This window comes from Mobula hypostoma, chromosome 2 (genome assembly GCF_963921235.1).
Source record: "Mobula hypostoma chromosome 2, sMobHyp1.1, whole genome shotgun sequence".
NCBI classification, from domain to species: Eukaryota; Metazoa; Chordata; class Chondrichthyes; order Myliobatiformes; family Myliobatidae; genus Mobula; species Mobula hypostoma.
In genome coordinates, this window is record NC_086098.1 from 151,318,543 (window position 1) to 151,346,325 (window position 27,783).

The 27,783-nt window shown below is 44.3% G+C and overlaps 1 protein-coding gene across 1 annotated transcript; it reads left to right on the top strand.

Annotated features, from left to right (window-relative positions):
- Nucleotides 1-7,180: 7,180 nt before the first annotated feature.
- Nucleotides 7,181-27,745, top strand: coq3 (coenzyme Q3 methyltransferase). Its single transcript, XM_063073284.1, has 6 exons — nucleotides 7,181-7,420; nucleotides 11,109-11,246; nucleotides 15,133-15,232; nucleotides 20,598-20,840; nucleotides 24,178-24,337; nucleotides 27,087-27,745. The coding sequence occupies exons 1-6, from the start codon at nucleotides 7,284-7,286 to the stop codon at nucleotides 27,287-27,289; spliced, it is 981 nt and encodes a 326-aa protein (XP_062929354.1). The 5' UTR covers nucleotides 7,181-7,283; the 3' UTR covers nucleotides 27,290-27,745.
- Nucleotides 27,746-27,783: the final 38 nt, after the last annotated feature.

Here is a 27,783-nt window from a genome sequence, read left to right on the forward strand (position 1 = left end):
CTTAAGGAATGAGGGGTGAAGCCCAATAAAGTAAACCATTAACCTTACATAAATATATTTGTCTCTCCTACCTCCATTACGATTATTTCTAAAAAAGCTTAGTTTTCAAAGCACATTAATTATCAATGTATACTGTACACAACCTCGAGATTCTACTTCTTGCAGGCAGCCACAGAACAAAGGAACGCAATAGAATCCACAAAAAAAACCATACAACAAATGCTGACAAACACCCAATGTGCAAAAAAAAGAACAAATCATGCAATCAATACGAAAAGTAAGCAAATAACACACAATACACGAATCACAGAGTCCCCCAAAAATGAGTCCACAGCCACAGAGCCAGTTCTAGTAAAAGAGGATTTCTGCATTTCTGAATTTGTGGGAATTTCCACTGCAAATTTCAGGTGTAATTGCAAATGATCAAAAACATTCTTACTTAAGAGATGCTTCTCTGTAATACTTACTTCGAAGTAAAATAAATAATAATCTCAAATATAGTTCCTGAACCTGCCCTGACCCACAAAATACATTATACAATTAATTAGTCTTGAACTGCGATGCCCTATAAATATTTACTGATACACTGTGCTGGGAAGTGCCACGAATATCAATATGATTATTAAAAAGCTTTAAAAAAACCTGAGATGCTGTTACCCTGAAATGAAGGCATTTTCCCCTAAAGATGATGCTTGACCAGCTGAGTTCCTCCAGCATTTTGTGTGTGATTCTAGGATCTCCAGCACCTACAGATTTTCTCTTGTTCATGTTATTTCGGTGTTGCCTTCCGGTGTTCGCTTGGTGCTGCCCTCTGGTGTTCGCTCTGGAAGAACAAGCTGGAGCAGGATAACTCAGGGACTTGTTTTTTTTCTCATTGTGACTGTATGTTTTTTCCTGAACTGAACGATACGTGCTAGTCGTGCAACGTTCAGTGTGCTGTTTGCCGCTGGTGTTTTGCAACTTGGAGGAATGCTGCTTCATTTAGCTACATTCACGTACGGTTGAATGATAATGAAACCTGAAGATTTCCTGCATCTGCAGAATCTCTTGCATTAACTCTGCTCTCCACCCTGTTGCATACGTTCCCTTGGTTCTCCCCACCTCTGCAAGTAAAACCAAATTTTATTTTGTATTTGATGTTATTTAACTGCTTATCCAGTTAAAATTGTACTTTCTCCCCCAAAGTTAACAATTACAGGAAAAACCTTATGTGCACTAGAGATTCCATAAAGGCTGATTTATACTTGTGCGTCAAATGTACGCCATAGATACGGCGTAGCGGCATACCCTACACTGTACTCTACGCCGAACCCTACGCCGTAGTTAAACACGCACCTTTCCCAAAATGTAACTATGCGTTGCGGTGACGCAGACCACAACAACTGTGATTGGTCTGCTTGGTAGCATCGCATTTCCTCCTACGTTGCAATAGCTTCCCACTGGGCGACTGAGGGGTAGGGAAGGAACTCTGGCTGCAATGCTTTCCATAAAGCTTTACAGACCTCCGAAATTATGGAGGACCCTGTGCTTGACCAGTGGAGGACCAGTTTGTAGCTAGCTGCTACGGCCTGTTGACTTTCACCTGAAGCTAAAACTCGAATGGTGATTGCCAGTCTCTCAGTATACTGTGCGTACACTGATGTGAAGTAAATGGTTGGAGACGATGAACCAAACCGTCAAATCTACCTGCCGACAACCGAACATATTTGAAATGCATTTCCTCGTCCATGTCTCTCAGTGGCCGGACAAGCACAGAAAATTCACCCTCCTTCAGTTTCAGTCGCCATTGTTTGAAGTTTGAGTTTCCTTGTGTTGAGCTTAAACACGAAGAATTTCAACACAATTGCATAGAAACCCCACCACCAACTAGCGTTTTGGCGGTGAATTGCAGAGCGACGCAGACACACCAATGCACAAGTATAAATGCTCACAACGGCGTAGCCCACTTGTGTAGGCTATGGTGTAAGCTAGTATGCACAAGTATAAATCACTACAACCATCATACTCAAAAATCAGCATGGATAACACCACTCACCTCAACGCTAAACTGTCACAGTAGCGTAGTGGGTGGTGTGACACGATTACAGCTTGGAGTTCAGAATTCAATTTTGGCATCTTCTGTTTGTAGGTTCTTCCCGTGACCGCATGTGTTTCCTCCGGGTGCTCCGGTTTCCTCCCACAGTCTAAAGACGTGCTGATTAGCAGGTTAATTGGTCAATGTAAATTGTCCTGTGATTGGGCTGGGGTTAAATCGGTGAATTGCTGGACTGACCTGTTCTGAACTACATCTCTAAGTGAAAATACAAACTGATTCCACAACCTATGGACTCTACAACTCATGTTCTCTGTATGTACATATGCATTTACGCACGGCTTGTCTTCTTCTAAACAATAGACAATAGGTGCAGGAGTAGGCCATTCGGCCCTTTGAGCCAGCACCGCCATTCATTGTGATGATGGCTGATCATTCACAATCAGTATCCAGTTCCTGCCTTATCCCCATAACCTTTGATTCCGCTATCTTTAAGAGCTCTATCCATCTCTTTCTTGAAAGCATCCAGAGACTTGGCCTCCACAGCCTTCTGGGGCAGAACATTCCATATATCCACCACTCTCTGGGTGCAAACATTTTTCCTCAACTCTGTTCTAAATGGCCTACCCCTTATTCTTAAACTGTGGCCTCTGGTTCTGGACTCACCCATCAGCGGGAACATGCTTCCTGCCTGCAGTGTGTCCAATCCCTTAATAATATATGTTTCAATAAGATCTGCACATTCCTGTATAAGATGGCGTTGCTGAAGCAGAGCGATGACTTGCTGGTAGCAAACCGAACAAACGATACTGTAAATTACTGTATTCATCACACTTTTTCTCAGGTACAATGTCTGCAGTCGATAGCCTGTAACTTCCCTTTTGGAGCTGAGCTTTTGAATCACCTGTACAAACTGGCATTTTTGTGGTGTGAACTGAGGTCTCGAAGGTGGAGGATGGTTGCGGCTTGGTGGTTATGGACCAAATTGAGGCTGTGGGGCCCGGGCCCAGACCCGAGAGTGGGGTATGACCCACTGTTTGGTCGATTTAAGTGCCAGGCCAAGATCAGGGTCGGGTATAGCCCGGGCCTGAGAGTACATCGAGGCGGCAGGGCCTGGGTCTGAGACTGAGGAAGGTCCCGAGTTTTGGCCGATCTAAGCACCAGGTCAAATTGAGAAGGTGAGGTGAGAATCGCGACAAGCTGATGTTCAGCTCACCGCTCTGAGAGGCCTACTGTTCTCTGCGCTGAACTGAGGCCATGGCCTGCAATTCATGAGCCACTGGATCGGCTGCAGTGATGACCAGCTTCGTGGCTGTGGATTCACTTTCCTGAACTTCAGTTCTGAACTAGTAGAGTGGATAGGGGAGAACCAGTGGATGTGGTATATTTGGATTTTCAAAAGGCTTTTGACAAGGTCCCACACAGGAGATTAGTGTGCAAACTTAAAGCACACGGTATTGGGGGTAAGGTATTGATGTGGATAGAGAATTGGTTGGCAGACAGGAAGCAAAGAGTGGGAATAAACGGGACCTTTTCAGAATGGCAGGCGGTGACTAGTGGGGTACCGCAAGGCTCAGTGCTGGGACCCCAGTTGTTTACAATATATATTAGTGACTTGGATGAGGGAATTAAATGCAGCATCTCCAAGTTTGCGGATGACACAAAGCTGGGTGGCAGTGTTAGCTGTGAGGAGGATGCTAAAAGGATGCAGGATGACTTGGATAGGTTAGGTGGGTGGGCAAATTCATGGCAGATGCAATTTAATGTGGATAAATGTGAAGTTATCCAATTTGGTGGCAAAAACAGGAAAACAGATTATTATCTGAATGGTGGCCGATTAGGAAAAGGGGAGGTGCAACGAGACCTGGGTGTCATTATACACCAGTCATTGAAAGTGGGCATGCAGGTACAGCAGGCGGTGAAAAAGGCGAATGGTATGCTGGCATTTATAGCAAGAGGATTCGAGTACAGGAGCAGGGAGGTACTACTGCAGTTGTACAAGGCCTTGGTGAGACCACACCTGGAGTATTGTGTGCAGTTTTGGTCCCCTAATCTGAGGAAAGACATCCTTGCCATAGAGGGAGTACAAAGAAGGTTCACCAGATTGATTCCTGGGATGGCAGGACTTTCATATGGAGAAAGACTGGATGAACTGGGCTTGTACTCGTTGGAATTTAGAAGATTGAGGGGGGATCGATTGAAACGTATAAAATCCTATAGGGATTGGACAGGCTAGATGCAGGAAGATTGTTCCCGATGTTGGGGAAGTCCAGAATGAGGGGTCACAGTTTGAGGATAAAGGGGAAGCCTTTTAGGACCGAGATTAGGAAAAACTTCTTCACACAGAGAGTGGTGAATCTGTGGAATTGTCTGCCACAGGAAACAGTTGAGGCCAGTTCATTGGCTATATTTAAGAGGGAGTTAGATATGGCACTTGTGGCTAAAGGGATTAGGGGGAATGGAGGGAAGGCTGGTGCAGGGTTCTGAGTTGGATGATCAGCCATGATCATAATAAATGGCGGTGCAGGCTCGAAGGGCTGAATGGCCTACTCCTGCACCTAATTTCTATGTTTTCTATGTTTCTATGAATGTCATTTGCTTACTTTTATTGTTTGCACGGTTTGATTTTTTTCCCTGCACATGGGGTGTCTAACCGTCTTCTTTTAACGGGTTCCATTGGGATTTTTTTTTTGGCTGCCTGTAAGGAGATAAATCTCAAGGTTGTATTAATATACATACTTTGATAATAAATGTACTTTGAACTTGGGTTGTTTGTCAGTCTTTATTTATGTATAGCTTTTCATGAATTCTATTGTGTTGCTTTATTCTCTTGTGGATGCCTGCAGGAAAGTGAATCTCGGGGTACTATATGGTAAGATAATACATTCACTTTGAACTTTGAAATGCTGGAGGCACTCAGCAAGTCTGGCAGCATCTGTGGAGGGGGAAGCATAAAATACTGGAGGGAGGGGGCGAGTTTTGCTATGCTTCTACTGGATAAAGCGTTGTGGAGAGAGCAACTGAAGGAGGAGCAGAGCGGCCGGGCTGTGTTCCTGGGGCACTTTCCGCACACTGCTCAACATTTCCAGCGTCTGCGGTCACTTAGCGTGCTTAACCTGCTGCTCTGCTGCCTTTCCACCCTCAGCTGCGGCCAGGCACAGCTCGAACTCCATTTGCAGGCCACGCAGTTATAGTTGGTATGAATTTCTGATGTGCCAGGGAGGCGTACAGGGGCGAGACAGATCAGCTGGTTGAGTGGTGTTGAAACAAAACAAGCTTGCACTCAGCGTCAGCAAGACCAAGAAATTGATTGTGAGGCTTCAGAAGGGGATGTCGGGGGAAGCTAATTCCCCATCGAGGAATTAGGAGTGGAAAGAGTGAGCAGTTTCAGATTCCTGGGTGTCGACATCCCTGAGGATTTATCCTGGGCCCAACATACAGTATTATGATTATGAAGACATGCAGTCCTCTTTTATTGTCATTTAGTAATGCATGCATTAAGAAATAATACATTATTTCCTCCGGTGTGATATCACAAAACACAGGACAAACCAAGACTGAAAAAACTGACAAAACCACGTAATTATAATATATGGTTACAAACAGTGTAACAATACCATAACTTGATGAAGAAGTCCGTGAGCACAGTAAAGTTCAAAGTTTCTCAAATGTTCCACATCTCATGCAGACGGGAGAAGGAAGAAAAACTCTCCCTGCCATGCCGACCACAATCCGACTCTGAGTCATCCGAAAACTTCGAGCTCTGATCAGCTCTCCAACATCGAGTACTGAGCGCCATCTCTGCCCGAACGATTCGACCTCCTTCTCAGTCGCCAAAAGCAGGCAAGGCCGGGGATTTTGAGGCCTACCCTCCGAAAGATTCACGATCACACAGTATTGATGTAACCACAAAGAAGGCGTGACAGCGGCTATATTTTATGAGTTTGAGGAGAATTTGTACTGTACGTCACCAAAGAATTGCGATTTTTTTTTATAGATGCATTGTGGAGAGCATTCCAACAGGCTATATTATCGTCTTGTATGGAAGGGCCACTGCACAGGGTCGGAAAAAGATGCAGAAAGTTGCAAACTCAGCCAGCTCTATCGTGGACACTCCCGCCCCCAGCATCGAGGACAACTTCAAACGGAGATTTTTTTAAAAATTTCAAAATATACTTTATTCAAAAATAAAATTATGTACAATAAACCATTCAATGACTGTCAATCCTTTACAGAAGTTTCCATTCCGGTCTGTACACTTCTAGTCACCCACGTGGCGCTCTGTTGTTTCACCTTTCCACACCATTGTTGAAGGGTATACCCGACCCCTCCCCTCAACAAGGCGGCATCCATTGTTCAGGACCTCCGGCATCCAGGACGGATGATTACTACCACCAAGGTCGGAGTACGAGACTGAACGTGTCCAGGACAGCTCCTTCCCCTCCACCATTAGATTTCAGAATGAACCACCTCACTGTTTTGGTCTTTAATACACTGCTGAGGCCTCCGACGGTCAGAGTTGATCAGTGGGCTGTTTAGATATGCAGACTAGGACAGGACAATATGGAGAGCAAGCTGTTGCCCATGTAGCAAACTCCCCCTCTCCGCACATCTGATGAACCCAAAGGAACGGCAGAGACCAGCAGCGTCTGAGGAGTTGCCAGTCAGCATTGAACTCAGCCTTAGGGACTCCAGCTCCGGATGTTTCTTACTCCCGAAGCCTTCCCCATGAGCGGTTATAGCCAACAGGCAGCCGAGGTTTTAGATCAGAGTTTTCCCTCTCCTGGCTGAGCTGCGACTGGTCTGAAGGCGCCAGTAACCCGCCTTTGCCACTTCTCCTGTCAGTAGGAACGGTTCCGCTCCGCCACACGTGAAGACCGGGAGCCGGACTCGGTTGTCAGAGGCCATTGGGAGTTTTTAATCGGTAGTGGGCGCTTGTCCTCATTACCACCCCCGGCTATAACTTTAAGCAACCTTGTTTGCACTTCTTATTTAAATTAATGTTATCTGTATTTCTTATTGTAATTTATATAAACCTAATTTCAACCAATAAACCTAAAACAACACATTTCACGGCGTATCGTGGTGATATTGACCCTGGTTCCGATGTCTGTCCGGGGCCGAGCTGTCGGCTGCCCGTGTTTCCGCCGGACTGTAATCGGAGCGGAGCCGAGCCGAGCCGAGCCGAGCCGCGGCCGGAGAGCGCTGGGGGTGGGGACGTGTGCGGCTCCCGCCGTCTCTCCGCGGTGCGATGGCTCTGCGGGCTCGGTGTTCGGGGCTCCGGCTCGGGCTATGGGCGAACTTCGGAGCATCGCCGCCAGCGATCGGGCAGCGGGGGCCCCCGGCGGGGAGAGGCTGCGGCGAGGCGCGGAGCACGGCCGGCGTCCGGTGAGAAAGTCCTCTCTCCCTCCAGGACCGAGCCCCCACCGACCCCCACCCCACCCTGACCTCACCCGCACCCTAACCTCAGCCCCACCACCACCCTGACCTCACCCGCACCCCCCACCCCACCCGGACCTCACCCGCACCCCCACCCCCCACCCAGGGGTGAGCAGTTTTTCAGCGGGATCATTTGTGGACGATCTCGCCTTCCGGAGCTTTCGGCAGCTGCCTAGTCGGTGTCAAATGCCCTTTACGAAGAGCAATCGTCCTTGCAGCGGGCAAATTAGGTCATTGGGTGGCAACTACAGCGAAAAATGTGGCAAGAAGTTTACAGACACAAAGGATTCTGCAGATGCTGGAAATCCAGAAACAAACAAAAACAAAAACACACACATACACACACACACACACACACATATACACACATACACATACATACATACACACACACACACACACACATACATACACATACACACCCACACATACATATACACACATACACACCCACACATACACATACATACACACACGTACACATACACACACACACACACATACATACACATACACACCCACACATACACATACATACACACACATACACACCCACACATACACACACACACACACACCCACACATACACACCCACACACACACGTACACATACACACACACACACAGACATACACATACACACCCACACATACACACACATACACATACACTACACACATACATACACACACACATACATACATACACACACACACACATACATACACACACACACATACACACACACACATACATACATACACACACACATACACACACACACCCACCCCCACACCATCTCAACAGGTCAGGCAGCATCTATGGTGAGGAATAAAAAGTCGACGTTTTGGCCTGAGGCCGTTCATTCGGACTGGAAAGAAAGGGGTGAAGAAGCCAGATAAGAAGGTAGACTGGGGGTTGGGGGGTGGTGTTTTAGGACAAGCTGGTAGATGATAGGTGAGACCAGGTGAGGGGGACGGTAGGTGGGGGGTGGCAATGACGCAGGAAGCTGGGAGGCGATAGGTGGGAGAGGCAGGAATTGGCTAGGAGAGGAGAATGGATCTTGGGAGAAAGTGAAGGACGAGGGACACCAGAGGGAGGTCATGAGGGTCGGGGGAGGGGAAGAGAAGAGGTGAGACCTACTAGAATGAGGATGGTAGGGATAACAGAGGGTAGTGGAGAGGAATCAATGTTGGTGCATCAGGTCGGAGGCTGCCCAGAGGCAATACAAGGTGTTCCTCTTCCAACCTGCGTTTGACCTTAGCATGGCAGTACAAGAGGGCATGGATGGAGATATCAGTGTGGGAATGGTGTCCAGGCCTTGTGGTAGTCTCTCCCCTTTGTTTGTCCCTTTATTTCTGCCCCCCCTATTCTTGTAGTCCCTCACCCCTTCTTTTCCCCTCCCCTGCCCACAACCTTTCTTTCTTTCTCTGCCTTCTTCCCTTAATTCCCTGATCCTCGGTGGTGGAGAGGCTCATGCCTGAGTCTGTAACCCTACACAGCCTCTTGTGATCCTGTGCATTGGTGCCTCCACACCAGGCCATGACAGAAGTGGTTATAGATTGCTTTTATAGATTCCATGAGAAATATCATTTCACCTTTCGCTGTGGTAAGCTTTTAAAAGCTCTTGTCAATTCTGCAGAGGGCTAAGCTGAAGAACTCTTAATGTCACAATCTGCCTTGTACCTGCCTGCTCGTTCTCTGTAACTGTGAGTTTATTGCAAATTCTGTTTTAATTTTCCCTTGATGTACTGGTGTATGGACTGAGCTATCACAATCTCCCCTGTTAGGAGCTTACGCTTTACTGTCTGCCTGCACTGCACTTTTTCTATAGCTGTTACACTTTATTCTGCATTGTTGTTGTCTTATCTCATCTCTCTCAATGGAAGAAGCCAGAGAGTGGTAGTGGAGGATTGCTTCTCCGAGTGGAGGCCTGTGACTAGTGGTGTGCCACAGGGATCAGTGTTGGGTCCGTTGTTATTTGTCATCTATATCAATGATCTGGATGATAATGTGGTAAATTGGATCAGCAAATTTGCTGATGATACAAAGATTGGAGGTGTAGTGGACAGTGAGGAAGGTTTTCAAAGTTTGCAGAGGGATTTGGACCAGCTGGAAAAATGGGCTGAAAAATGGCAGATGGAGTTTAATACAGACAAGTGTGAGGTATTGCACTTTGGAAGGACAAACCAAGGTAGAACATACAGGGTAAATGGTAGGGCACTGAGGAGTGCAGTAGAACAGAGGGATCTGGGAATACAGATACAAAATTCCCTAAAAGTGGCATGACAAGTAGATAGGGTCGTAAAGAGAGCTTTTGGTACATTGGCCTTTATAAATCAAAGTATTGAGTATAAGAGCTGGAATGTTATGGTGAGGTTGTATAAGGCATTGGTGAGGCCGAATCTGGAGTATTGTGTTCAGTTTCGGTCACCTAATTACACGAAGGATATTAATAAGGTTGAAAGAGTGCAGAGAAGGTTTACAAGGATGTTGCCAGGACTTGAGAAACTGAGTTACAGAGAAAGGTTGAATAGGTTAGGACTTTATTCCCTGGAGCGGAGAAGAATGAGGGGAGATTTGATAGAGGTATATAAAATTATGATGGGTACAGATAGAGTGAATGCAAGCAGGCTTTTTCCACTGAGGCAAGGGGAGAAAAAAACAAGAGGACATGGGTTAAGGGTGAAGGGGGAAAAGTTTAAAGGGAACATTAGGGGGGGCTTCTTCACACAGAGAGTGGTAGGAGTGTGGAATGAGCTACCAGATGAAGTGGTAAATGCAGGCTCACTTTCAACATTTAAGAAAAACTTGAACAGGTACGTGGATGAGAGGTGTATGGAGGGATATGGTCCGTGTGCAGGTCCGTGGGAGTAGGCAGAAAAATGGTTCAGCACAGCCAAGAAGGGCCAAAAGGCCTGTTTCTGTGCTGCAATGTTCTATGGTTCCATCTTGCTCTACCTCACCGCACTGTGTCATGAATTGATCTGTATGGACAGTATGCAAAACAAGTCTTTCATTGTACCTCAGTGCATGTGACAATAATAAATCTATTTACCAGTTCAGATTTGACAACAGAATCTTACACCTACGGCAGCTTCCCGCTATCAAGGACATATATACAGAAAGGTGCCGGAAAAGGGCCAGTAACTCAATAAGGGATCCCACCTACCCTGCTCGTGGACTGTTTGTCCCTCTCCCATCAGGGATGAGGCTGTGTAGCATCTACACCAGGACCACCTGGTTCAAAAATCGTTTCTTTCCCCAAGCAGTAAGGCAGATCAACACCTCCCCACCCCAACCACCAATACTTTATCATTCCCTGTTAGTCACCTTGCGTTCAGGTGCTCCTGTGCCTAGTGTCACTTTATGGACATAAAATCAATCCATGTATAGAAGCTATTAAATGTATTTATATTTATTGTGGTTTCTCTTTATCATTGTGTTCTTTACTATGATTTTTTTTGTGCTGAATTAGATCCGGAATAACAATTACTTCATTCTCCTTTACGTTTGTGTACAGAAAATGACTTTAAATAGTCTTGAATCTTGAACTTATACCATCTTGATAGGAAAACTATGTTAGATCTGAAGAAGTCCTGAGACCATTGTGATGTTGCTTCTTTGCCTTATTAGGATGTACAGCGCGTCAAAGACAACTGTGGAACCTGGCGAAATGAAGAAGTTTCAGGCCTTGTCACAAAAATGGTGGGACAGAAATGGAGAATTTGCAGCTCTACATTCATTGAATGATCTCCGTGTTCCTTTTATCCGGTACGATCACCTTCCCATTCACAGCTTGTGTTAGTTGTAAATGTAGGAATTGCTTGGCTCACCCAGACTCCCTATCACAGACATGTGTCCTTCCCTGGTTGTCCGTTTCAATTCTGCTTCTCGTTCCCATTCCAATTTGCCTGCTCTGCTTCCACGATGAGGCCACACTCAGGTTGGAGGAACAACACCTCATATTCTATCTGGGTAGCCTCCATCTAGATAGCATGAACAGATCAAGTAGTCCAACTTCTGGTTATTTCTCCCCTTCCCCCTTCTCTCTTTTTTCCATTCCCCCCATTCTTGCTCCCCTCTTATCCCTACTCTTTTCCTTACCTGCCCATCACCTTCCTCTAGTGCCCCTTCTCCCATTGGCAACACTCTCCCATTAGATTCCTTCTTCAGCCTTTCCACCTGTCACCTCCCAACTTCACACTTCATCCACCCACCTTACCCACAAATCTGCTCTCCCTATCACCTGGCAGCTAGTACTCCCTCCCCTCCCTCCACTCCTTATTCTGGCTCCCCCTCCTTCCTTTCCAGGCTCTCAACCCAAAACATCAACCGTTTATTCCCCTCCGTAGACGCTGCCTGACCTGCTGAGTTCCTCCAGCATTTGGTGTGTGTTGCTCTGGATTTCTAGCATCTATAGAATCTTGTGTCTATGATGTGCTTAATACTTGTTGCGAAAAAAGTTACTTTGTTGTATGCAAGGCCATAGTAGCGCTATTCTTTGTAGAGATTCATGTGAGAATTTATGCTTTTCATTGTTTATTTTATTAAAATGTTTTGTCTTCCATTATTTTGATTGCTTAATATTTATTGGTTCCAATAGACAAGTTTCTAACACTGCAATTTCATCTTTTTACACAACATGAACAGTGCCTTGCATACAAACAAAGATCTATGTGCTTGTCTTACATAAAAAAATAGAACTTTACACCTTCGAGTCTGCTCCACCATTCAATATGATAAATACTATATTACCACTCATCAATGCCTTGATGTCTTTTCCTTCTGAAAAGTTGATCGGGTGGTTGAGAAGGCATCTGGTGTGTTGGCCTTCATTAGTCAGGAGGTTGAGTTCCCGGGGTAATGTTGCAGTTCTATAAAACTCCGGCTAGACCTCACTTGGAATATTGGGTTCAGTTCTTGAAGCTTCATTCTAGAAACATAGAAAACCTACAGCACAATACAGGCCCTTCGACCCACAAAGCTGTACCGAACCTGTCCTTACCTTAGAAGTTACTTAGGGTTACCCATAGCCCTCTATTTTTCTAAGCTCCGTGTACCTGTCCAGGAGTCTATTAAAAGACCCTATCGTATCCGCTTCCACCACCATCGCCGGCAGCCCATTCCACAAACTCACCACTCTCTGCGTAAAAAACTTACCCCTGACATCTCTGGGAGAATGTGGAAGCTTTAGAGCGAGTGCAGAGGATATTTACCAGGATTAGTGAGTATGCCTTATGAGGATAGGTTGAGTGAGCTAGGGCTTTTCTCTTTGGGGTGAAGGAGGATGAGAGATGATTTGACAGACGTCTACAAGATGATAAGCAGCATAGATAGAGTGGACAATGGAGATTTTTTTTTTCCCAGGCCAGAAATGGCTAATACGAGAGGGCATAATTTTAAGGTGATTGGAGAAAACTATAGGGCAAATGTGAGGGGCTGGGGTTTTACAACATGGAGAGTGGTGGGTGTGTGGAATGCATTGCCAGGGGTGGTGGTAGGGACAGTTACATACATCGGGGACATTTAATAAACTCTTAGATAGGCACATGGATGAAAGAAAAATGGAGGGCTATGTAGGAGGGAAGGGTTAGATGGATCTTGGAGCGGGTTTAGAAGCTGGCACAACATCTTGGGCTGTACTGTACTGTACTGTAATGTTCTACGCTCTGTGTTCTCCTCAAGCAAATTGCAGGTTCACATTCTTTGAGTGAAAAAACTTCTCTTCACCGGGGTCCTGAATCTCGTGCTGCAGAACCTGAGGCAGTGAGCCCTTGCTCAAGACTTCCTACCCAGGAGAAGCCAGTGCAGACTTATTTATTTTCAGCATATTTCTGTTCAAACCCATAATCATCTCCTGAACTTTCAAGCTAGGTCAAATTCAGACCAAATATAATAAGCTCAACACTATTGTCATTTTGTTATCTTCTAGACTGTTCTAGGAGGTTTCAGTCTTGGTTTTATTTTGCAAAATATTGCAAAACCTATATACTGTATCACTGTAGCTATTACTTTATAAGTTGATATAAAGTTTTATTTTTGCTTAAATGTGATCAATTATTGATTATCATTTCTGAATATGGACATTTACTGTAACAAGTGTACAGTCAGAATTTGAAACCGCAGACCTAAGATATAATTTTATTTATTTTTTTTGTAATTTATTTTTTATTGAATTTCCATCATCAAACATTTCCATAAGATGTATTTCAGATACTGTACATTTATATCATATAATCATATTTGTCACAAATCTCCACGTAATATTTATCTGAGGTATACATTTATAGAAAGGAGAGGAAAGAAAGAACAATCAAAAGAAGAAAACTATGTACAGAGTAGGGAGTGATTTTTGTTTACAACATACTCATTGACTTGTGAAAATAAAATGAGGTGTTACGTAGTTAAACCATTTTTTCCCAGTATGAATAACACTGTTCCAACTTATGATTAACAGATGCTGTTATCTTCTCCATTTTGTAAATGTCCATTGTAATTTCCATCCATCCATTTAAAGTTGGTCTCTCCTGAGATAACTATTTCCTGGTAAGGGTCTTTTTACCAGCCACCAGCAGTACATTCATAGAAACGTAGAAAATAGGTGCAGGAGTAGGCCATTCGGCCCTTCGAGCCTGCACCGCCATTCAGTATGATCATGGCTGATCATCCAACTCAGAACCCTGTACCTGCCTTCTCTCCACACCCCCTGATCCCTTTAGCCACAAGGGCCATATCTAACTCCCTCTTAAATATAGCTAATGAACTGGCCTCAACTGTTTCTTGTGGCAGAGAATTCCACAGATTCACCACTCTCTGTTTGAAGAAGTTTTTCCTCATCTTGGTTTCATTAAATATTTATCTCTTTTCAACCATTCTTGAGGTATATACCCAAAATATATGGTCTTACTCTCTAAGGGTATTTCACATTTAAAGATGTCTTGTAGGGCATTATGTATCCCACTCCAATAGTCTTTGATAACGGGGCATTCCCAGAAAATATAATGGTTTGCATTTTGATTTCCACAGTTTCTTCAGCAAGCAGGGGAGTTACTATTATAATGGGATTTCTGAGAGGGTGTAATAAAATATCTTCTCAAGTTTTTCCACCTGAACTCCCTCCATTTCTGTGAACTGGTACACTTCCATTGATATCTCCATATTATTGTCCAGTCTTCCTCAGATATTATTATCCCTCCTTCCTTCTCCCATTTTGTTTTAATGTGTGAAATCGAATGTTTTTTAAGATTTGACAAACCCTTATAAACACTTGAAATTATTCTGCTGCTGTTGTCTGAATTATATGCTTTTCTAAATAGCTCTATCAGACATGAACTTGCCTTGGTTACATTTTTAACCCTCCTATTAACATACTGTTGCATCTGTAAATACCGGTAAAAGCCTTGTTTTTCTAATAAGTGTTTCTCTTTGAGCATTTCAAAACTGAACAGTGTTCCTTCTTTCATTATATTGCAAATAGCTGTTATTCCTTTAGCTGTCCAGTCCTTAAATCTAACATCCAGTTTATTCAGCGTAAAATCCGAGTCATATGCACACCATTTAAGAATTGCAATGTCTAGTTTTATTTTTCACATTGTTGTATTTTGAAGCTGCTTGCTGGAGAAAGGTGGTTGATTTTGTTTTTTTAATTTCTTTCTAGAGACAGATTATTAATGTACAGTGAGAAAACACATTTAGGATATCCCCTTGATGGTTTCCGGATTTTAGACGTTGGCTGTGGAGGAGGACTACTATGTGAGGTACAGAAATTGCCTGTGAAAGTGATGAACCGATTCACTGACTGTGTACAGATTACTAATATTAGTAATAATCAGTACCAAAATATCTGAATCAGATTTAATATCACTGGCAAATGTCATGAAATATGTTGTATTGCAGTAGCAGTACAGTCTAAAACATAAAAAAACTAAGTTATAATAAGAAAGACTGCATATATAAAAATAATTAAGCAGTGCAAAACTGTGCAAAAAAAAAGAAGAAAATCTTGAGGTACATGGGTTCATTGTCCATTCAGAAATCTGGTGGTGGAGGGGAAGAAGCTGTTTCTAAAACGTTGGGTATGTGTCTTCATGCTCTTGTACCTCCTCCTTGATGCTAGCAATGATAAGGCAGCATGTCCTGGGTGATGGGGGTCCTTAAAGGTTGATGCTGCATTTTGAAGCATCACCTTTTGGAGGTGCCCTCGATGCTGGGGGTCGGGGAGGGGGCTGGTGCCCATGATAGAGCTGGCTGAGTTTACAACTTTCTGCAGCTTTTTCTGATCCTGTGCAGTGGCCGCTCCATACGAGATGATGATGCAGCCTGTTAGAATGCTCTCCACAGTACATCTGTAGAAATTTGTGAGAATCTTTGGTGACATGGCAAGACTGGATGGAATAGAGTTTGTCAACTGTGTTCAGGAAGGTTTCCTTAATCAGTGCATAGAAGTCCCAGCAAGAGAAAGTGCGATACTAATCTCCTATTGGGGAATGAGAAAGGGCAGGTGACAGAAATTTGTGTAAGGAAACATTTTGCATCTAGTGATCATAATTCCAGCACTTTTTAAAGTAAATATGGAAAAATATAGGTATGGTCTGCAGGTTGTGATTATAAATTGGAGAAAGGCCAAATTTGATGGTATCAGAAAGGATCTGGCAAGTGTGGATTCAGACAGGCTGTTTTCTGGCAAGGATGTACTTGGTAAGTGGGAGCCCATCAAAAGTGAAATTTTGAGAGCACAAAGCTTGTATATACCTGTCAGAATAAAAGGTAAAGATAACATGTTTAGGGAATCTTGCTTTTCAAGAAATGTTGAAGTGCTGGTTAAGAAACAAAAATGAGGTGCGTAGGCTGGTATAGGGAAGTGGAAACAAATGAGGTGCCTGTGGAGTATAGGAAGTGCAAGAGAACACCTGAAGGAATCAGGACGTCTAAAAGAAGGCATGAGGTAGCCCTAGCAGACAAGGTAAAGGAGAATCCCAAGGGATTCTACAGATACTTTAAGAGCAAAAGGATTGTAAGGGACAAAGTTGATCTTCTGGAAGATTAGAATGGTAATCTATTTGTAGCCAAAAGAGATGGGGGAGATCTTAAGTGGATTTTTTTGCATCTGTATTTACTTGGGAAACGGACAGATATATAGACTCCAAGTGAGGCAAAGCAGCACTGAGGTCGTGGACCCGATACAAATTACAGAGGAGGAGGTCTTTGCTGTCTTGATAAATCCCAACGGCCTGACAGATTGTTGCCCGGACCCTGTGGGAGGCAGGTCCTGAAGCTGCAGGGACACTAGCAGAGAAATTTAAATCAACTGTAGCGACAGGAGAGATACTGGAGGATTGGAAGCTAATAGTGTTGTTCCTCTGTCTAAGAAAGGCTCTAAACATAAACCAGGAAATTATAGATTGGTGAGCCTGATATCAGTTGTGGGAAAGTTATTGGAAGGTATTCTAAGGGACCGTGCATATGAGTGTTTGAATAGACAGGGATTGATTGGCATAGTCAGCATGGCTTTGTGTATGGTAGGTCATGTCTAAGCAAACTTAATGATTTTTTTTGAGGAAGTTACCAGGAATATTGATAAAGGCAAGGGAGTGGATGTTGTCTACATGGATGTTAGCAAGGCATCTGACAAGTTCCCATATGGAAGGTTGGTCAGGAAGGTTCAGTCACTTGATATTCAAGGTCGGGTAGTAAATTGGACTAGACATTTGTTTAGTGGGAGAAGCTGGAGAGTGGTAGTAGATGGCTGCCTCTCTGACTGGGGCCTGTGACTAGTGGAGTGCTACAGCGATCGGTGCTGGGTCCATTGTTGTTTGCCATCGATATCAACGATCTGGATGATCATGTGGTTAACTGGAGCAGCAAACTTGCAGATGACACAAAGGTTGGGGAGTAGTGGACAGTGAGGAAGACTATCAGAAGTTGCAGCTGGATCTGGACCAGCTGGAAAAATGGGCTGAAAAGTGGCAGATGGAATATAATGCAGACAAGTGCGAGGTGTTGCACTTTGGTAGGACCAACCAGGGTAGTGAATGTTAGGGCACTGAGGAGTGCAGTAGAACAGACCATTTGGGAATACGGGTCCATAATTCAATGAAAGTGGCAGGACAGGTAGATAAGGTTGTAAAGAAAGTTTTTGGCACATTGGCCTTCATAAATCAAAGTATTGAGTACAGGAGATGGGATGTTGGTGAGGCCTAATTTGGAGCATTGTGTGCAGTTTTGGTCACTTACCTGCAGGAAAGATTTAAATAAGGTTAAAAGAGAGCAGAGAAAATTTACAAGGATGTTGCGGGGACTGGTGGACCTGAGTTATAAGGAACTTTTTAATTGGTTAGTACTTTATTCCTTTGAATGAAGAAGATTGAAGGGAGATTTGGTAAAGCCTTACAAAATTATGAGTGATATAGATAGGGTAAATGCAAGCAGGCTTTTTCCACTGAGGTTAGGTGGGCCCACAACTGGAGGTCATAGGTTGAGGGTGAAAGGTGAAATGATTAAGGTATGCAAGAGGGGAACCTTTTTCACTCAGAGGGTGGTGAGAGCGTGGAATGAGCTGCCAGCACATGCGAGATCGGTTTGAACATTTAAGAGAAGTTTGGCTAGGTACATGGATGATAGTGGAATGGAGGGCTATTGTCCTTGTGTGGGTCAGTGGGGGTAGGCACTTTAAATTGTTCAGCATGGACTAGATGGTCTGAAAGGCTTGTTTCTGTGCTGTTCTTCTCTCTAACTCTATTACATTCCAATTCTCCTCAAACTCCAAATGAAATACAGCCGTTGTTGTGCCTTCTTTGGAACTGCATCAGTATGTTGGGCCCAGGATAGATCTTCAGAGATGTTGACACCGAGAAACTTGAAACTGCTCACCATTTCCACTCCTGATCCTTCGATGAGGACTGGTGTGCGTTCCCTCGACTTCCCCTCCTGAAGTCCACAATCAATTCCTTGGTTTTACTGACACTGACTGCAAGGTTGTTGTTTTGACACCACTCAACCAGCTGATTTATCTCACTGCTGTACACCTTCTCGTCACCGTCCAAAGTAGTTGTGTCGTCAGCAAGTTTATCGATGTCGTTTGAGCTGTGCCTAGCCACACAGTTGTTGAAGTAGAGAAGAGAACGGTCGGTTAAGCACGTATCCTTGAGGGGCACCTGTGTTGATTGTCAGCGAGGAGGAATGTTATTCACGGGCTGCACTGACAGTTGTCTTCCAATGACATAGTCGAGGATCCTGTTCGACAGGGAGTTACAGAGACCCAGCTTTTGGAGCTCGTTGATTAGAACTGAGATTATGATAGTGTTGAACTCGGAGCTGTAGTCAATAAACAGCAGCCTGCCCTAGGTATTGCTATTATCCAGGTGATCCAGTGCTGAGTGGAGAGCCAGTGAGACTGTATCTGCTGTAGACCTGTTGTCGGGATAGGTATTTACAGCGGGTCCAGGTCCTTGTTTAGGCAGGGGTTGATTCTGGCCATGACAAACCTGTCAAAGCACGTCATCAGAGTAGATGTGAGTGCAACTGGGCGATGGTGGTTAAGGCAGCTCACTCCGCTCTGGTACGATTGTTGCCCTATTGAAGCAGGTGGGAACTTCTGACTGTGGCAGTGAGAGACTGAAGATGTCTGTGAACACCCCTGCCAGATTGTTGGCACAGATTTTCAGTGCCCTACTACGTACACCATCAGAGTCTGAGGCCCTGCAAGAGTTCACCCTCATGAAAGGTGTTCTGACGTCAGCCTCCAAGGCAGAGATCGCAGATCACCAGGTGCTGCAGGAACTTGCACAGATGTAGTTTTATTTTCCTGAGCCATTAAATAAATAAATACGTTAAGGCATTTAAATTGCAGTACAATGTATGAAGGATAAATCTGTTCAATACAGAGGCTCCAATGTGCACGATTTGAAAAAAGCTGCAAGTGTTGTGTTCGTAGCCAGCCCTGGCACAGGGACAGCCCTCCCCACCAGCAAGGGCATCTTCAAAAGCTGAAGAAGGCAGTGCGTCAAGAGGGCATGTCCTGGGTGGTGAGCGCCCTTAATGATGGTGACAACCAACATACGTGGATATGCTAGGGATAGCCCACAAGAGTCGCCACACATTTCGGCATCAGTGTAACATCTACGGGACAACCCAAGCAGCAGCAACAGAACAACAGCGAAACAAACCCAGTTCAGACATTGGGCCTTCGACTTCCCTAGCGGACTCGAGCCGCAATCCTTTGTGCCGGTTTCGATCAGATTTATTTCACAGAACATTAGAACATTACAGCATAGTGCGGGTCCTCCAGCCTACAATGTCCTTGTGTACTCGAAGGTCAAGTATTCCGTGCACCCACCACCACTGTGTAAAGAATTTATCTCTGATATCCCCCATATGCCTTCGTCCATTCACCCCTCCCCATATTAGCCACTTATGCCCTGGAAAAGGTCTCTGGCTGTCCACTCGATGTCGTCGTTGTGGCTATCCCTCGAGGTCGAGGATGATGGTCTTTGTTCTGTTGATCTACTTATGGGCTCTCAGGCGGCTTATGAGCTCAAGTCATCTCTCATCCTCCTCTGCTCCAAAGGGAAAAGCCCGAGCTACCCTCATAAGTCATGTCCTCTAATCCAGGCAGCATCCTGGTAAGTCTCCTCTGCACCCTGTCTAAAGCTTCCATGTCCTTCCTCTAATGAGGCGACCAGAATTGAGCACAATATTCCAAGAGCTGCAACATTACCTTGCTTAAGAAACTTGAACTCAATTCCTTAATTCCTTAAGAAACCTGTACTAATTTAGCGAGAGACCTCCGACACCCGTCTGGTCTCATCTACCACCTGCCAGCTTGTACTCTTTCTCCTCTCTCCATCTTCTTATTCTGACTTCTTCCCCCTCCCTTTCCAGTCTTGTTGAAGGGTCTCAGGCCGAAATGTTGACTGTTTATTCACTTCCATGGATGTCCTGATGAAGGGTCTTTCCAGTCCTGTTGAAGGATCTGGGGCCGAAATGTTGACCATTTATTCATTTCTATGGATGTTCTGATGAAGGGTATTTCCACTCCTGTTGAAGGGTCTGGGGCCGAAATGTTGACCGTTTATTCATTTCCATGGATGTCCTGATGATGATTTTGACTTTTTGCTCATTCAGCCACTAGGTCGTCTTGGAGCACTGGTCGTTGGAATTGATCCTTTGGAAGAGAACATCAGAACAGCAGAGCTGCACCGGTCATTTGATCCCGTACTGACGAGACAGGTGGAGTACACTGCCTGTGCTCTGGAGGAGATGGCAATGGAGGCTACGGGTACGTTTGATGCCGTTGTAGCTTCTGAAGTTGTAGAACATGTTAATGACGTGGGGACATTTATTGGATGTGCTGCACAAGTGTTAAAGGTAAGATTTTGGGGAAAAAGTCTTAATTGTATTCTATTTGCTCTACTCCCTTCACACCCATCACTGTGTGGCTTGACACAGGTCAAATCACATCTATAAATTTGCTGATGACACAACCAATGTTGGCAGAATTTCAGATGGTGATGAGAGGGTCTATAGGAATGAGATGTATCAGCTAGCGGAGTGGTGTCACAGCAATAACCTTGTATTCAATGTTAGTAAGACCAAAGAATTGATTGTGGACTTCAGAAAGTTTAAGACAAGGGAACACGCACCAGTCCTCATAGAGGGGTTGGAAGTGGAAAGAGTGAGCAATTTCAAGTTCCTGGGTGTCAGCATCTCTGTGGATCTAACCTGCGCCCAACATATCGATGTAGCTACGAAGAAATCATCACAGTGGCTATATTTCATTAGGAGTCTGAGGAAATTATTAGGAGTTTCAGGGCTGTCAGAGATTATAGCAGGACACCAATAGGTTGCAAAACTGGGCTGAGAAGTGGCAGATGGAGTTTAACCCGGATAAGTGTGAGGTGGTTCATTTTTGTAGGTCAAATATGATGGCAGAATATAGTATTAATAGTAAAACTCTTGGCATTGTGGAGGATCAGAGGGATCTTGGGGTCCAAGTCCAGAGGACACTCAAAGCTGCTGCGCAGGTTGACTGTGTGGTTAAGGTAAATTGGCCTTCATCAACCGTGGGATTGAGCTCAAGAGCCGAGAAGTAATGTTACAACTGTATAGGACACTGGTCAGACCCCACTTGGTGTACGGTGCTCGGTTCTGGTCACCTCACTACAGGAAGGATGTGGAAACTATAGAAAGGGGGGCAGAGGAGATTTACAAGAATGATGCCTGGATTGGGGACCATGCCTTATGAGAATAGGTTGAGTAAACTTGGCCTTTTCTCCTTGGAGCAGTGGAGGATGAGAGGTGTATAAGATGATGAGAGGCATTGATCATGTGGATAGTCAGAGGCTTTTCCCCAGGACTGAAATGGCTATCACGAGAGGGCACAGTTTTAAGGTGCTTGGAAGTGGGTACAGAGGAGATGTCAGGGGTAAGTTTTTTTACGCAGAAAGTGGTGAGTGTGTGAAATGGGCTACCAGCAGCAGTGGTGGAGGTGGATACGATAGAATCTTTTAAGAGACTCTTGGATAGGTACATGGAGCTTGGAAAAATAGAGGGCTGTGGGTAACCCGAGGTAATTTCTAAAGTAAGTGCATTTGGCACAGCGTAGTGGCCTGACGGGCCTGTTTCTGCTTCAGGTTTTCTATGTTTCTATGAGATTTGGTACGTCACCAAAGACATTCACATATTTCTATAGATGTACTGTGGAGAGCATTCTAACTGGTTGCATCACTGTCTGGTATGTCAGGGAAGGGCTACTACACAGAATCGATATAAGCTACAGGCAGTTGTAAAATTAGTCCACTTCCTCCTGGGTGCAGGCCTCCATAGGATCAAGGACAGCTTCAAGGAGCGATGTCTCAGAAGGTGTCCAACATTAAGGACCCCCACCACCCAGGGCTATCACCAGGAGGAAACATAGAAAATAGGTGCAGGAGTCGGCCATTCGGCCCTTTGAGCCTGCACCGCCATTCAGTATGATCATGGCTGATCATCCAACTCAGAACCCCGCCCCAGCCTTCCCTCCATACCCCCTGATCCCCGTAGCCACAAGGACCATATCTAACTCCCTCTTAAATATAGCCAATGAACTGGCCTCAACTGTTTCCTGTGGCAGAGAACTCCACAGATTCACCACTCTCTGTGTGAAGAAGTTTTTCCTAATCTCGGTCCTAAAGGGCTTCCCCTTTATCCTCAAACTGTGACCCCTTGTTCTGGACTTCCCCAACATTGAGAACAATCTTCCTGCTTCTAGCCTGTCCAATGCCTTTAGGATCTTATATGTTTCAATAAGATCCCCCCTCAATCTTCTAAATTCCAACGAGTATAAGCCTAGTCGATCCAGTCTTTCATCATATGAAAGTCCTGCCATCCCAGGAATCAATCTGGTGAACCATTTTTGTACTCCCTCTATGGCAAGGATGTCTTTCCTCAGATTAGGGGACCAAAACTGCACACAATACTCCAGATGTGGTCTCACCAAGGCCTTGTACAACTGCAGTAGTACCTCCGTGCTCCTGTACTCAAATCCTCTTGCTATGAATGCCAGCATACCATTCGCCTTTTTCACCGCCTGCTGTACCTGCATGCCCACTTTCAATGACTGGTGTATAATGACCCCCAGGTCTCGTTGCACCTCCCCTTTTCCTAATCGGCCACCATTCAGATAATACAGGAGACTGAAGACGTGCACTCAGTGATTCAGGAACAGCTTCTTCCCCTCTGCCATCCGATTTCTGAATGGACCTTAAACCCATGAACACTACCTCACTACTGAATATCCCTTGGAGTACAGTTAAGTCCATCGTTAAGGAATGGAAAGAATATGGCACATCTATGAATCTGCCTAGAGCAGGCCGTCCCCAAAAACTGAGTGACTGTGCAAGAAGGGGACTAGTGAGGGCGGCCACCAAGAGACCTTTGACAACTCTGGAGGATTTACAAGCTTCAGTGGCTGAGATGGGAGAGGTTGTGCATACAACAACTGTTGCCCGGGTGCTTCACCAGTCGCAGCTTTATGGGAGAGTGTTCTTTGGCCATTTTCATTGTGAAGTGGAATAGCCAAGATTACTCTGCTTCCCCATCTTGGGACAGTATTAGGATTAGAGGATGTTTCCGAGATAGTAAATCTGCTTGAAAGTACCTTGGTTCTGAGAGTCTTGTTTGTAATACTATAAGCAACCATTTATGGACACTGTTTATGATGAGAGACCTGTAAAGATCTTGAGCTTTCTTTTACAATTTGTAGACAGAATCAACTTTTGTCCAGAGGCGAAACGAGTTAATTACATGCTTTAGGTCATTGTACAAGATGAGAGGCACCGATCAAGATAAGAGACACAGATCAGGTAGACTGCCGGAGACTCTTTCTCGGAGCAGAAATGGCTTATATGAGGGGACGTACTTTTAAGATGATTGGAGGAAAGTATAGAGGGGATGTCAGAGGTAAGTATTTTACACAGAGAATAGTGGGTGTGTGGAGCACCCTGCCAGGGATGGAGGTAGAAGCAGATACGTTAGGCCCTAATGATTAGGGGCATAGAGAAGACCCTTGGATTGGCACATGGATGATAGGAAAAGGGAGGGCTACGTGGAAGGGATGGGTAGATTGATCATAGAGTAGGTTAAAGGATAGGCATGGCATTGTGGGCCGAAGGGCCTGTACTGTGCTGTAATGTTCTATGTAAATCATTTTTGCTCTTTGATATAGCCTGAAGGATCGCTCTTTATCACAACAATAAACCGAACGTTCCTGTCCTATGCAATGGCAATCGTAGCAGCTGAGCACGTATTGAGAATTGTACCGAGTGGGACACACGAATGGGACAAGTTCATTAGCCCTGAAAATCTGGAGACTTTTCTAACATCCAGTGAGTAATGTGAATTATTAAATTTTAGTTTTATTTGTCAGAGAAAGGCAGAAGTATAGTTTAATGCAATTTAGATTGAAAAGGTTTTTATGGTTAAGGTGAAACTGTAATCACCCAACATGGTTTATTTTATTAATGGATATATTAATATCTTTTAAAATTGATGGACTGGAAAAACTCATTGGCCCTGAAGAGCTGGACAAATTTCTAGCATCCAGTGGGTCATAGAGTTTGTGCTGAACTATTAATCTGCCTCATCCTATCGACCTGCACCTGGACCATAGCCATCCATACCCCTCCATGTACCTATCCAAATTTCTCTGAAATGTTGAAATTGAAGCTACATTCACCACTTCCACTGGCAGCTCGTCAACAGCCTCTGAGTGAAGGAGTTTCACCTAAACATTTCACCTTTCACCCTTAACCCATGACCTCTATTGTAGTCTCACCCAACCTCAGCTGAAAAAAACCTGCTTGCCTTTACCCTATCTATACCTTTCATAACTTTGTAAACCTCTTTATGGGTAAGGAGGTCAAATTATTTATTGTAATTCAAGTAATGACCCAACATGGTTTAGTTAAAATGTTCAGATTCAGATTCATTTATTTATCACATGTACATTGAGTGAAATCATCGTTTGCGTTAATAACCAACACAACCTTACGATGTGCTGGGACAGCTTGCAAGTGTTGGCACACATTCCACTGCCAACATGCCCATCATATTCAGCAGGAGCACACAAAGCAAAACAACAACGGCAAAAACTTTTTAAAAAATATATAGGCACCCGTTAGTCTCGTGAGACCATGGATTTGCGCTTTGGAAGGTTTCCAGGGCACAGGCCTGGGCAAGGTTGTATGGAAGACCAGCAGTTGCCCATGCTGCAAGTCTCCCCTCTCCACGCCACTGATGTTGTCCAAGGGAAGGGCATTAGGACCCATACAGCTTGGCACCAGTGTCGTCGCAGAGCAATGTGTGGTTAAGTACCTTGCTCAAGGACACAACGTGCTGCCTCAGCTGAGGCTTGAACTAGCGACCTTCAGATCACTAGACCAACGCCTTAATCACTTGGCCATGTGCCAAACCATTAACGATATGATATGATAAAAACAAGAAATTCTGCAGATGCTGGAAATCCAAGGCAATGCATTCAAAATGCTGGAGGAGCTCAGCAGGACAGGCAGCGTCGATAGAATTGAACAAACAGGTGAGGTTTTGTGCCAAGACCCTTCATCAGGACTGGAAAGGAAGGGAGATAATGCCCAGAATAGAAAAGTGCAGGGAGGGGAAGAAGGACGGCTGGAAGGTGATAGGTGAAGCCAGCTGAGTGGGAAAGGTCAAGGGCTGGAGGAAAAGGGATCTGATCGGGGAGGAGAGTGGCCCATAAGAGAAGGGGAAGGATGAGGGGCACCAAGGAGAAGTGATAGGTGAGAAGAGGTAAAAGGCCAGAGTGGGGAATAGGAGAAGAGGAGGGAGGGAATTTTTTTACTGGAAGGAGAAATCAATATTCTTACTGAAGTTCTAATGAAATGTTTCGCCCCAAAACGTCAACTGTCTACTCATTTTCCTGGTCTGCTGAGTCTCTCCAGCATTTTGTACCTATTACTTTGATATGCAGCACCTGCAGTTTTTCTTTTGTTCATACTATCAGGTTGGAGGCTACCCAGATGGAATATAACGTCTTGTTCCTCCACCCTGAGGGTGGCCTCGTTGTGCCACAAGAGGAGGCTGTGGACTGATATGTCAGAAAGGGAATGTTGGGAGTTCTGCTTCTGGTGGATGGAGCAGAGGTGCTTGACAAAGTGCTGCCCCAATGAACAATATTATCAAGGAGCAGAGGAGCAAGTTTTGGCTTGTTTGTCTGAAGCTAACTACAGAAGAACAAGTCTGTTTTTTTTGTCCTTTTGTTTTATTTACTCGAATGGAGTTTATGGAATGGTTTCATCGCACTGAGAGCTGAGAATGCTGAGCAAACAATTGTGAGAGACATGAAGCTGAAGGTCCTTAAGAGTCGCTGCAGCAGTCCTGCTATATGTAATCACTTGAATAAGCAGTACTCCTTTTTACAAATTCTTTTGGAATAAAGTATTGCAGTCTGTCAAAGCTCAAAGTACATTTATTATCAAAGTATGTATACCATATGCAAACGAGATTCATCTTGCAGGCAACCACAAAACAAAGAAATACAATAGAATCAGCAATTCTCTGCTATACTCTCCAAAGTTAAAGTAAATTCATTATGAAGGTGCATACAGTATATTTTACCATACACTACCTTGAGGTTCATTTTCTTGCATTTACAGGAAAATAAAGAAATACAATAGAATCTATACATAAAGACTGAGAAACAACCAATGTGCAAAAGAAGACACATTGTGCAAACAAAACAGAATAAATAACACTGAGAACATGAGTTGTAGGGACCTTGAAAGTGAGTCCCTAGGTTGTGGAATCAATCCAGTGTTGAGGTGAGTGAAATTATCCACCCTGGTTCAGGAGCCTGCTGATTGAAGGGTAATAACTGTTCCAGATCCTGGTGGTGTGGGACCTGAGGGTTCTGTACTTCCTGCCCAGTGGTAGTAGCGAGAAGAGAGCATGGCCTGGATGCTGATTTCTTGTTCAGTAACACAAACAGTTCACTGGTAATTTATGGTTATGGTGTTTCATTTATTGCTACAGGAAAGTTCATTGTGTCAACATTCATATTTTATGAAAGCGAAATATTTAACTATGCTTTACTTGTCCCAGGTGGATTCTCAGTGGAAGCTGTCAATGGAATGCTGTTTAATCCGCTGTTTGGTTCCTGGACTTGGATCAGTAACTGTAGTGTCAATTATGCACTGCACGCAGTGAAAAAGAAGCCGTCAGATGTTGTCTCAGGAAGAACTAATGGCCAAGAGCATGGTTCCGACCGATCAGAATCCAGTGGTTCCCCCACCGACAAGTTGTAGAAGGAACTGTTTAATTTAATTGCCCCTCAGAAAAGCTGCTCAGCAAACAGATTATCACCATCCACATCAAGCACTAAGTGGCATAGAGATATTTTTACAAGGATAAAATACCCCACCTTTTTAAAAATATAGCTTATGGACGTGCTGACTGATATCACGATACAAATTACTGTATTTTTGAAATCTAATCTTTAGATGTGCTTTTGTTTCAATGTGTTTATTTGAAATCTTAAATGGAACCTACAGACTTATTTCATTGTCATTTTCTCAGTCGTTCTGCTCTTCATTAAAGCCCTTTTCCTTCCTCCTCCTGTTCCTTATAACAGTTATTCCCAGAACTGTTCCAAATAAAAATAAATTATGTTTGTATATCAAATTTATCAGTAATAATGCCAAGATTACAGAATTTTGTTTATCAGGGATTATTTTAACATTAAACAACCAGTGTGGATCTGCTTTTGGATGTTGATGTATTTTTCATTATTATGGGGTTC